General features: G+C 25.0%; 1 protein-coding gene across 1 annotated transcript; it reads left to right on the forward strand.

Annotated features, from left to right (window-relative positions):
• Window positions 1-741: 741 nt before the first annotated feature.
• LOC145838847 (uncharacterized) lies at window positions 742-5,507 on the forward strand. Its single transcript, XM_082946470.1, has 6 exons — window positions 742-919; window positions 2,286-2,479; window positions 2,906-3,019; window positions 3,849-3,969; window positions 4,592-4,752; window positions 5,415-5,507. The coding sequence occupies exons 1-6, from the start codon at window positions 742-744 to the stop codon at window positions 5,505-5,507; spliced, it is 861 nt and encodes a 286-aa protein (XP_082802596.1).
• The last annotated feature ends 7,095 nt before the right edge of the window (window positions 5,508-12,602 follow it).

Raw genomic sequence — 12,602 nt, forward strand, 5'->3', positions numbered from 1 at the left:
ATTATTGTAGATTGATTACACATAACAACATATATAACTGCTTTTGTGATCTATATTTAGTTATTTTGGTAGACCATTGCTAAAATATAACTTTTTCAGTTTGTTTAAACTAAATCTTTAAAGGTTTGAAATTTTAATTAAGGTATATTTTAGCCAAACAAATTTTTTTTCGGTGAACTAGTTTTCGCTTTAATTTTTTCAAACAAAATAAACACAGTTTTTTTTTAATTTAATTTTTAAAAAGTTGTCTATCAGTATAAAAGCAAATTTTTTTTTTTTTTTTTTATTTCAAATAATTGAACTGCGTACATATTATTATAAAGAAAAGTTTGAACTTTGTACGATAATTTTGCGTATAATCATATGTTAATTTTTTAACTAAAAAACAATTTTAAATCTGGTTTTAAGAAATATATCATTTTTTTATTCGGAATTTAAGCTAGTGATTATATTTATCATTTTCGTTTTATAAATAAATTTAAAAAACATACGTATACATAGATGTTGTTTCAAACAAACAATTTACAAATTAGACTAACAATTGTGTATATACTTTAAATGTTTTCAGTTATTTTGTTAATAAATACTTTAGTTTTTTAAAAACTGTACTAAAAATTTAGTTTTTAGTTAAAAAGAAATATTTTCATTAAAGAAATATTTTGTTAATGAAAAAGTTTTAAATATTGAAAGAGTTTTCACTAAATAACATAATAGCAATAGAAAAGTTATTTAAAAAGTAAAATGTATTCCAAAGTAACTTCACTGTTTGTTGGAAATTTGCATGCAAAAGTCACCCCGAATGAGTTGTACGAGACGTTTTCAGCTTTCGGAGGAGTAGCTTCTGTGTACATTAGTAGAAATAAAAGAACTAAGCTGTCTAGAGGCTTTGGCTACGTCAATTTTTACTTGGAGAAAGATGGTAAATCAAAACGTTTTATTTGTTATGTTAGCTTTCTATTTTGACTTTTACTGTTTATTATAACAGTAAGAACCTTCTTTTAGTCTACACTGTTAATAGTTCAACAAATCAATGATTGCTTAGTCTTTATTGTTTGTAGTAAATAATGTAAATTTAAACAGCTTTTAAATTAAAACATTCAAAACTCTATTTAAAAAAGTTGTATGTTATTCGAATATAAAATTTAAAGTTTTTTTTATGTACATACTATATAATACAATCAATCATAATTATTTTAAATATAGAGTTTAAATATTGTATACTAGAAACCTGATTGGTTAAACATCAAAATTCAATACTGTTTAAAATCAGAATTTAAATATATTTTAATTAATATATTGACAAATAGACACGTATGTTACCTTTATTTCATTTACCTGTAGTTCTATAAAACATTTCAGATATACCTTTCAAAGCAAAATACAGTCAAAACTCAATATTTGACAATGTTAATTCGAGTATCAACGTTTGTTGTATATTTAAATATAAAATAGTACATCACAAAAATATAGTTTATAAATGTATATTTTATTAACCTTTATTTCATTTTCCTGTAGTTCTATAAAACATTTCAGATATACCTTTCAAAGCAAAATACAGTCAAAACTCAACTTTTGACAATGTTAATTCGAGTATCTACGTTTGTTGTATATTTAAATTGAAATAGTACATCACATAAATATAGTTTATAAATGTATATTTTATTAAAGGTTTCACATAAAACAAAGTACTTTTTGTTTAATTTTATTGAAACGTTATGCTAACGAAAAACGTTATTAAAAGTTTGTGGCTGTGAAAGCGTTTTATACTTAGTAACTCCTCACCATCTAAATACCGTCCATTAAAACTAGTTTACATAGTTTTTAGTTTAATTGTTATAAGTTTAGCTATATTCATTTAACAAAGTTTCTAAAATTAAGTTTTTTATTTAAAAAAAAATCTTCAGTACAGATAAGCCAAATATTTTATTGTTAATAAAAGTTTATAAGTTCCTTATTAGGCTTCTTCAACTTAGTTTCTTTTGGAATTTTCTATTTTAAAGGATTAATAATTCTTTTGGTTTTGCTAAAAAACTAAGTTTTAAAGTTTGATGTAAAGAATTTTTTTCACTCCAATGTTAGCCTGCAGTCTGTATTAAAAATGTTTTCAAAGATCCGGTTTTGTTGTAACTTAAAATAAACAACAAAATTGCTTTCTATTTACAAAACTTAAGCAGACGAAAATAAGTTATTGTCTTTTATTAGTTTTATAATTTTAAAACGGTATTAGAAAAATGAGTAATAAATTTCATTGTATTTTTACAATAGTTTTATTTTTACATTGTTAGCTGCTAACGCAATAAAGGAGTTGAATTGTACATGGTACAGAGGTGGGGTGTTAACGGTGATGTACAAAATAGACAACAAAAATGCTCGTTACAACAAAGAAGCTACAGTTATGTTACAGAATCTTCATCCTGATATGAATGATTACGATCTTGTGGATGTGTTTTCATGGTTTGGAACGCTGACAAGATGTAAAGTTGGTAGAATAAGTTTTAGTTCTGAAAATAACTTTATTAATTTAGTTATTTGTTTAAAGAAAACTTATTTTTACTACTTTAACTGTTATTTATCTAATGTTCATGTTTGTACACTAGCCTAAATCTTAATTTAAATTATGTCTTTTCAATAAAGCATTCATAAAATAACTTAAAAGAAGGCTAATTTTGTTTGATCAAAAATAAAAGCTTAAAACTTTAAAGCAAAAATAAATATTTTAAACTTATTATAAAATACTTCTGTTAATTTATTTTCATTAAAAATTTGCTTTTTTGTAATTATCTAATAAATTAACAGTACAGTTAAAAGTTGAAAGAAGATTTTGAAAATTTTTTTTGAACACATAATAAAAATTAGTATTAAACTGCTCAATTTCAATTTTATTGTTTAATAAATACTTATTAAGGTTATTACCAACAAACATGGAAAGTCAATGAGATACGGATTCGTTACGTTTGAAGATGTAGAGGCTGCTGATAAAGTTGTTTATTACTTGATAGAAAATCTTGATGGAAGTAGGGTTAGTTTGAAATTTGAAAATATTTTTCTTACGAATTACGCTTTGGTGCAAGCCAAAAAAAAGCATAACATCACTTTAATCTTACATAATAAAAACTGTTTCAGCTGAATAATAAATAGGCTACAATAAAAAAAAAGTATTTAGTGCTTAGTGTTTGGCAATCAAATATATTTATGTTTTAGTTTTTAATCTTAGTTGTTCCAAGCTTTCATCCTATTATAGTTTAAAAGTATTATACAAGACTTTGTTAGAGCAATTTATAAAAGCTGTTGAAGATTTAATAGTCTTTGGAAAATTTTAATAATTAGTTCTATAGTTAAGTTATACAAAACTAAAAACAACTTAAAACACTACTTAAACTGATATATGTATTTTAAGTTACAAAACTTATGAAATTTTATTTCATTTTTATAAAGTGAACTTTTAATTACATTTAAAAAAGTTAATTTTATAGGTTTTTACGACAAAAATTAAAAGCAAAACAGAAAGAAAAGAAGAACTTGATAATAGCTATACAAAGTTATTTGTAAAACTTTATTACAACTACTGTACTGAAGAAAAGCTAAAAGAAATTTTTCAAGTATGTTATGCAGAAAAAAAAGTTGACAAAAATTGATAAAATTTTACCAATCAGTTGTTTTTATACAACAAGTTTTAAGCAAATTTTATAAAATACACTTAAAATTCAATTTAAATATTTTAACTGTCAAACTTTAATAAACAACTACTATGACTAGATTTTAAACGTTTTTAAACTATAACTGCTTTTATAAAAGTCAACTGCATATTTTATACATATTTCTAAAGTTATCTTTACTTGTTAAAATAGAAACATGGCAACGTGGAAAGTGTAAAGCTTGGACGTAGTAAACTTGATGCCATCATAAAATTTTCAACTCACGAATCTGCTAAAATGGCCGTTACTGAACTTAATCACAAATCATTTTTTGGTTAGTGTAGTATCAGTTTATAGATGTAACTTATATGAGAATAAGAGCTTGTTTACCTAGTTTAAGTTTAACAAAAACTAATAGTGATAAAATTTAATGTGTTCGAAAGCAAGATATAATATATCTTTTTAAAATTATTTAAAAAAATATAAACCATAACAAAAAAGTACTATTTTTTATAGTTTAATCATAAACTTTTATTTTATTTGTCCTGGACAAGACGTTAAAAGGTATCCGCGGTGTGCGACTTGATAACCGAAAGGTTTTTTGTGCACTAGGTACTAGGACCAAATATTTTTAGCTATTTATTATTATTTTTTGTCATTTAAAGTATACTAAATATTTTTTAAACATCTTTGCAGAGTTTAACAGACTTGCAGACTTTGAAAAAACGTGTTTTAACTGGTGGTTAAAGATTAGGAACAAATATTTTAAGTTGTAATTAATCAATACTGCATACCGGTTATAAAATTTAGTTGATACAAATCATTAACCATAAAAAGTTGATAACAGCAAAAAATAACAAAATAGTTTTTAAAACGTAAGTACTGACGAAAATATTAAAGATTATATACCATTGCCAGTCAAATTAAAACAACTAAACATAATTTATGTAAATTAGATCTTAAACTTAAACTGCTGGTCAGTCGAGTCAAGAGCAAAAGTGAAATTAGAGAAGAACAAGAAAAATCAGTTTTGTACTTAACAAATATTTTGCAAATGGCAACTGATTTTGACCTGATAACGAGGTTTCCGGAGTTAAGAAAAGTTAAACAAGTAAAAGTGAGTTTAAAAGTTTAACTTATTTTAATATAAAAACAATTTTTATTACGACTAAGCTTTGAACTATTTAAGCTAAAAGGAGTTATCTAAAATCTTTATTTAAGTGTAAACCATTTTGTCAAAAACGAAATTTAAAGTTTTGTTTAACTTAAACGTGCTAAATATATACATTTAAACCTTATTTCAACTTGTAATTCAAACTTTATCTATTTAACAAAGTTTAAAACTTTTATAATTGTACATTTAATTTTGTAAGTTACATAATTATTGAACAATGTATTCCAAAACTAAGATATTTTATCAACTTAACAAAAACTTCAATTTGTATTTTGCGTAGTTATAAAATACAAGTGTTAAATTAATTTGTAGTTATTATTTTTAAAATAAAATTTCAATTTTACTGTTTTTCATTTCGAAATAAATTTTAATGTAAAATTAAAACGAGTTAACGTGTATTAGTTTTAAACTTAGTTTACAACTTTGTTTAGTATACAACTTAAACTTGTCTTTTTTTATCATTTTTTGTTATATATTTAATACTTAATATTTCATATGTTCTTTTTTATAAAAAAGTTTTACTATAAAACTATGTACAGATGTATACGAGTATGAATAAATCAAGTAAGAATTACGCTTTTCTTCATTTTCATTCCGCTAAACAGGCAGCCATTGCACTTCAAGCCATAAATAATAGAAGCTTTCTGGGAGTTGTCATGTCTGCACGTTACGCTAATCAAAAAGCAAAAAAGAGTTAAAAACAAGCGTTTCTGAAAAAATATTTTAATTTATATGTTAAAGTTATTAATATACTTAGACTTTTAGAACAGTTTTTTGTGTCTTTTATGTCTCATTTTACAAAAGCAGTTTATGTTTTTATCATGTCAGCTTCATACAAAAACAAATTAAAAACTAGTTTTTTTATAGTTTTTAATTGTTATAAATACTTAACTATTGAAATATGTTTTACTTTTTCATAAGTATTTTTAAAATTTATTACAAATATTTTCTTCATTTTAACTAATAAATATATTTCTTTCAAATGTAAATTATACTTTTTCATATAAAATATAAGAACAGTTTTTATTTATTATTAGCTTTCTGCTTAAGTTATAAAAATAACCTATGATTGATTATTATTAAAGTTAATTCAAAAAAAATCAAAAACTATTTATGTTATGCAGATATTTTTAAAGTTTTAATAAATTGAAACTATGTTTAAATATTTGATATTTTTACAAGTCGGATCACTCTTTTTAACTAAATAATGTTTAGAGATTGAGATACTTTCTTACGCTGCAAGTTGTTTAAACTTATAACTACTTAAAATAAATGTATTTAAAAAATATCGTGCATTTTTTAATAGGAATATACTATTTTGCTATGTACAAAAAACAAAACTAAGTCTGCTATGCCTTACACTGCAGTTAAACCTGCATTTACTTCGTTAAAAGCATTTCTATTACCAACAAACGCTTGCATCATATTCAATTTTGAACTTGTGTATTTTCAACAGACCTTTGTTATTACTTTATCTGTTCTTAATTTGGTTCTAATATTGAAAAATTGGAGTTTGTTTCCACCTAATCCATAAGTGAATTTTATTGAATTATGTAGTTTGTTTAACTTTTTGTGAAAGTTTTCAAATAAAACATTTTTCCTGAAAATTACAGAATATGTCATCCACATATCGGAGGTATAGCACTGGATTGTTTTCATCTTAGGTATTGAACAAAATTGAATTTTTGGTATTGAATTTTATCTTCAGACAAACTAGTAAAAATTCTGGAAAAAATAATTAAACCACATATTCCAAAACAGTTTTGTGTTGAAAATAATAAAGAGTATTTAGAAAAACTCTCCAAGTACGAACTTAAAGATGGTAACTACTGTATTAACTTTGGCGTAGTTTCATTATTCACCAACGCACCATTGAATGAAACATTACAGATGATAACAAATGGAGTAGCTAATAGTACCATACCGAAATCAAATAAGATCAAACTTTTAAAATCTGTTACTGGAAACTTTCTTCAGTATACTAAGAAATTGTTTACACAAACAGATAGTGTAACTATTATACTACTACTATAGCAAATTACTTTATGCGAACACTGGAAAAAATATGTTTAATATAAAATACCAAAGATGAAAACAATCCAGTGCTATACCTCCGATATATGGATGACATATTCTGTATTTTTCAAAAAGATGTTTTTTTTGAAAACTTCCACAAAAAGTTAAACAAACTACATAAATTAATAAAATTCACTTATGAGTTAGGTGGAAACGAACTCTTATTTTTGAAATTAAAATCAAATTAACAACAGAAAAGTAATATGTATTAATACTACTTATGTATGTATTAATAACAAAGGTACACAAAAAAGAAATTGATACAGATGTTATTTTAAACTTTAGTTCAATGACACCATATAAAAAGAAAGGGGCTTTATACTATGATTTGTGAATAGAGCAAAAATTATAGCTTCTACTGATAAAACTTACAAACAAGAAATCACAGTCTTAAAAAAAAATTTTAATTGGTTAGTCAAAGATATTTGTTGATGACGTAATTGAAAGATCTGTTATTGACAATAAAGAGTGTACTAATGAAAAACTAAGGATTTCAAGCTTTAGAAACATTCAAAAGTACCTTACATAGGAAAACCAAGTAGTGGATATAAAAAGAAACTAGAAAAAATATCAAAGAGTTATATAAAAAATTTAAAAGTTGTTATTTTTACAAGAAAAGTAGGTTATTATTTCAGCAAAAAAACAAGACACCTCACGAATTGAAATGTAATGTAGTCTACGAATATAAGTGCTCTAAGCATAAGAGCATCCAACAAATTGGATTAACTTCGAGAGAGAGTCAAAAAACATTCAAAAGGTAAAAAAAGCTGTATCTGACCACATTAGTTATTGTTGTATTTGGAAAAATAACTGTTAACAACTTTTGTATTTTAAATAAATGTAGAAATAAACTTGAGACCCTGATCAGCAGAGCTATTTTAATTAAACATTATGATCCAATTTTAAACAAAGAATTAACTAAACCGGGTATTTCCACACACTAAGAATTTTTGATTAGTTACATATATATCATTTTACCATGTATAAGTACTGATGTAGCCTGTAATTTTACTGTGGTTTATAATTTTAATGTACAACTGTTTATACATATCTTATTACTTCGTCTTATTACTAAGTCGAAACGGCGTCTAATAAACTATAGATTTGCAATGTGTATCTCTTTAAAATGGTATTTAAAAACTTAAATATCTCCTGTATATTATTACATTGTCCAACTAGAATATGTTTAGTAAAATGAATTTATCTCAACATAAGAGTTTAAGACTAAAAAATAAGCATCTTTTGAGTGATTCAGACTAAACCGGTTTTTGAGTATCAGTGCCTGCGAACTTCAAAATCTATGTTTTTAGGTTTACTATTGTATTAATAAAAATAAATTTCAAGTGATTAAGCTTGTAAATTATAGAAAAGTTTTTAAACTTCGTTTCGTTGTTGTACTTTTAACTAGTAAGTTTGCTAAAAGAAACTATAACTAATATAAAAAAAAACAAAAGTCTACTTACGATGAAGCGTAATTAAAAAACTTAACATTTAACCAGCTTAAATATTTCTTAGATATTTTAGCATATTAAATGATGAAGTTCTTAAATGCATTTTTAAGGTCAACCTAAGTTAAATAACGTATTGAAAGTGTTTAATTATCATTATTTTAGTAGTAGTTTTTATAAAAGTGTCCTTTTTAACGCCTATCTTAAAACTTATATAGTTTCAATACTTTTTAGTTCAAATTTGTTGTTAAGCTTTTATTTTTGAAATAACTAAAAAGGAGCACATTACTGTAAAATAAAGAATATAATATTTTTGAAAATATAAACTCAAAAAAAATTTAAAGTTAGAAAAGTGTTGATATCATTTGTTAAAACATTGTTAAAAAAAATATATATAAACTGAATTTAAGTGTAGAAAAATTTAAATGTTGGTGAAAAACTTTAAATATTTGCAATTTTTTAAAATCTACTAACAAAAGTTTATTAAAATAAGACTACATCATATAACTATTTTTAGATTTTTTATCTTAAAAAATAAACAATTTTAATAAACGAAAATTACTAAATTTATTATCATTTTGTTGAGTGAAATTTTTATAAAAATATAAAATACATAAAAGATGCCAAAAAAAAAATATAACCTTATTTGTTTAAATTGCAAGAGTAAAGAAAAAAACCATATAGTAATTTTTAGCTAACCCTCAATTAAACAGTCAAACAATTTTAAACTAAAGAATTTATTTTTGATTTGTTCCCTAAAAAATTATAAATTGATGTTATACTGTTTTTAGATATATCTATTACAATTCTAAAAATCACTAATGGTTGTTTAAAACAGTTTGAATCTTCAAGTTATTGTAAAGTTTATTTTTCTATACAATAGAGGGTTATATGATAACAAACCTATTAACATACTGATAAAATTGTTTTATTTTCCATTTAATATTGTTTAATTTAAGTTCGTTTAAAAAATCTTATTGCTCTCTAAAAGTAATGTAAAATCCAGCCCCGCTGTTTTTATAGTCAGAATCAAAAGTTATAAAATGATTCCAGACATCTGAGAAAAACCAGTGATGACTAAATTTACCGTAAGACGGGTAAATATTTGTGTATGTGCGTAGAGGAATGTTGCTTGCAAAATTACCGGAATAGATGGTTAGGTTGTCATTTTTTCCAAGGCCATGTATACCTAGACTTACATAAACACGTTTACCAGTTGTTGGAGTTTGCGAAATCGTCCATCTGCAGCTTAAATTTTAACCATAGGCTTTTCTAACATGTAGTCCGGGCGACGCAATAGAGTATCTGTTTCCAGGCCAACTTCTGAGCTGAAAGTCGTTACAAACGGAAGTTTGCTTTATTTCTTCAGGGCTGATATCTTTATCAAGTTCTTCAAATTCAATGAAAAATGATGAGTAATTAAAATAACAACCGCCGTCGCAATTAGAATCAAACTTGTAGTTTACAAGAACGTTACTGCTATCTGTATAAAAAACGTACTCATTCATTTTATCAGTAGAAGTAAACCCTGCAATTTGTTGTTCTCCACCAAAAATTCCAAGGAAATTTTTGAAGTGAAGACTACCATAGAAATTACTTAAATACACTTTTAACTTGAATGTTTTATTTTCGTTAGAACTTAGAGTCCAGTTAAACTCATCTATACCGTTAGTTATGTTATAATTTTTCGGAAAAATTATTCCGTTTCCTGAAGACCTTTCCCATCTTTGTGGTATTTTTGTTGGATATTCCAGTGTTTCTTTGTAGCTTATTTTAAAACTTTTCTTAACTTTATAAGACCTCTGATCACTATCAGAGAAAAAAACAATAAGAACTTCAGAAGAATTGATACTACATCTACGGTTTGTTCTATTCCTCTTAAATAAGCAATGAGTGTTTCGTTTGAAACTTTAGAACTGTTATACAAAGCAATGTAATCAGTAAGAAAATATACATTAACTATTTCAACTTTTATTCTAAAACTTTTTCCTCGATTAGTTTTCAATAACCATTTGCAGTTAGAGTTTTGAGGATAGTAATTAGGATAACTGAGCGAAAGTATATCACCAGATCCTCTTAGAAGCATAGGTACGCTTGAACAACTATTGTTAGGTACTGAGTCTGTATATGAATATGTTGTGTAACTTGTCTGATCTCTTTTTTCAGTGTTTACTACTGGGTTCTGCGTAGTTGCTTGATCATTACCTCGAGTAAAAATTAACGAACATTTTAAATCCACCGACATTAACGCTGCAGTCCGTTCTAAACACAACACTGACATAATTATCGTCTGTTTCAAAAGTCTGATTGCTTTAAAGCGTTAGAGTTAGTAAAATCAAAAAATATTTTAAGCTGTTAATCTTTTTAGAAAGCATTTGCAATGGAGTATAGTAATAAAGTTCAAAGTTCACATAGTTTTGTGAATTCACGAACACGTTGGAGGTTACTTCCTGCTGATTTTCTTCCTCTGCATTAAAAACTCCATGTTCTTCATCTGTAAAAAAGTACTTAAAAATATAGACAAAATTTAAAAACAGCTGCATTAATTTCAAACATTTATAAATAAAGTAAACGACCCCGAAGTAGCTACAAACAAAGTATACTTTACGTATTTTAAAATTAAGAAAGTAAGTTAAAACCTAGCATATTAGTATTTAAAAACAACTATAAATTCAACTTTTGCTACATTTAAATATGTAAAATACATAAAAAACGACACAAATTTAAAAAAAGCATACCTAGTATTTCCTGATTACGACTTCTTCGGTTTCTTTTGTGCCGAAACGAAACCCTGTAGTAGTGTAGTCACTGATCAAAAGACTTTCATCCATTTGTACTTTTGCGATAATATTTTCCTTTGCATACCTGTTATTAAATATCTTTATTTCTGATTTCAGCAACTGAAAAACAAATAGATCAAAAAAGAAACATACATAAACAATTAAAATATTCATTTTAAAGTACTTTTTATACATACGAAGCAGTGGCGTAGCGTGGTATTTTGGTCAGGGGTGCGCAAATTTTTTTCTCAAAAAATCCTCTGAATGAAAACTTTTGTAATTAGCTATAAAAAAACTTTTTATAAGTAATATAGTTGAAATAAATTTATTAATTAAAATAAGTTCGTTAACTGTTTTAAAAAATATTTATATATTACAAAATTAAACAATTAAACAATTAAATAAAAGTATAAATTTCATTAGAATTACTTAGACTTGCAAAAATGTAAACTTACTAAATAAAAATTGTTTTTATTACTTACAGTAAACTTTATATCTTTAAAAATTAATATATTCAATAAAAGGAAAGTATCTGTTTTATTTACGAAAAAAATATCAACCTCTTTAATATACAATACAACAGTGATAACAACACCTCATTGCACATAATTTTAATAAAGTTACACAGAAGTTAAAATAGACTTTATAACTGTTATTACAGTTTATTAAAACTTTGTAAAATAGTTAAAAGTATACTTTTTAAATTTAATTCATTTGATTGTACTTGTTTAAAATAAAAATCACAAACAAAGTTTATTTCTCATAGGCCGACACGCTTTTTCTTGTATGTTTACAAAAATAGAGTTCAGAAAACTAGCAGTAGTCTTAACAATGTAGCATAAAATTTTTTTTTTTTTATTGTTTAATTTTTCTTTAAGCGTGACGTATTTTTGTAAACTTTTTTTAGAAAAATAATCTGCCATAAGGTTATACTACAGCGGTGCGCTTTATTAATTGCGTGCTTTTTGAGTATAAATTCTTATGAAGTTAATGAACTTATAAAATTTTTCCTTATGGAGTTTTTCATCAACATCGGTGCGCATTTGCAATTACGCACCGAATCAGTATATTGAGTAATAACATATACTTTCCTAACTTGTCTATAATTGGTATTCAAAATTTCGTTCAACTTTTTGAATACTAGATAAACATAGTTGAAAAAAGGCAAATTAAGCAGAAAAAATAAACTATAAAGGATAAAGATATTACATTCTTTTTTTTACATTTTTCTTTTTTTGGGTGGCACGCATGCGCCAGTGTCCCTCCCCACGCTACGCCCCTGATACGAAGTATTAATACTTACTGTGTTGTTGTATTCATTTAAAAATTCTTCATTAGCGACGTCATGACTAATTTTCGCTGCACAATACTTCTTTATTACGCAACGAAGCATAAAAATAAGTTTCAACTTTAGTTTCCCCATTTCGGCTATAATTAAAACGAAAATAGAGATAAAGCTTATAAGTATAAGTTAATAACTAAATGAGAT

The sequence above is a fragment of the Thalia democratica genome, chromosome 6 (assembly GCF_965202585.1).
Source record: "Thalia democratica chromosome 6, ktThaDemo2.hap1.1, whole genome shotgun sequence".
NCBI lineage: Eukaryota > Metazoa > Chordata > Thaliacea > Salpida > Salpidae > Thalia > Thalia democratica.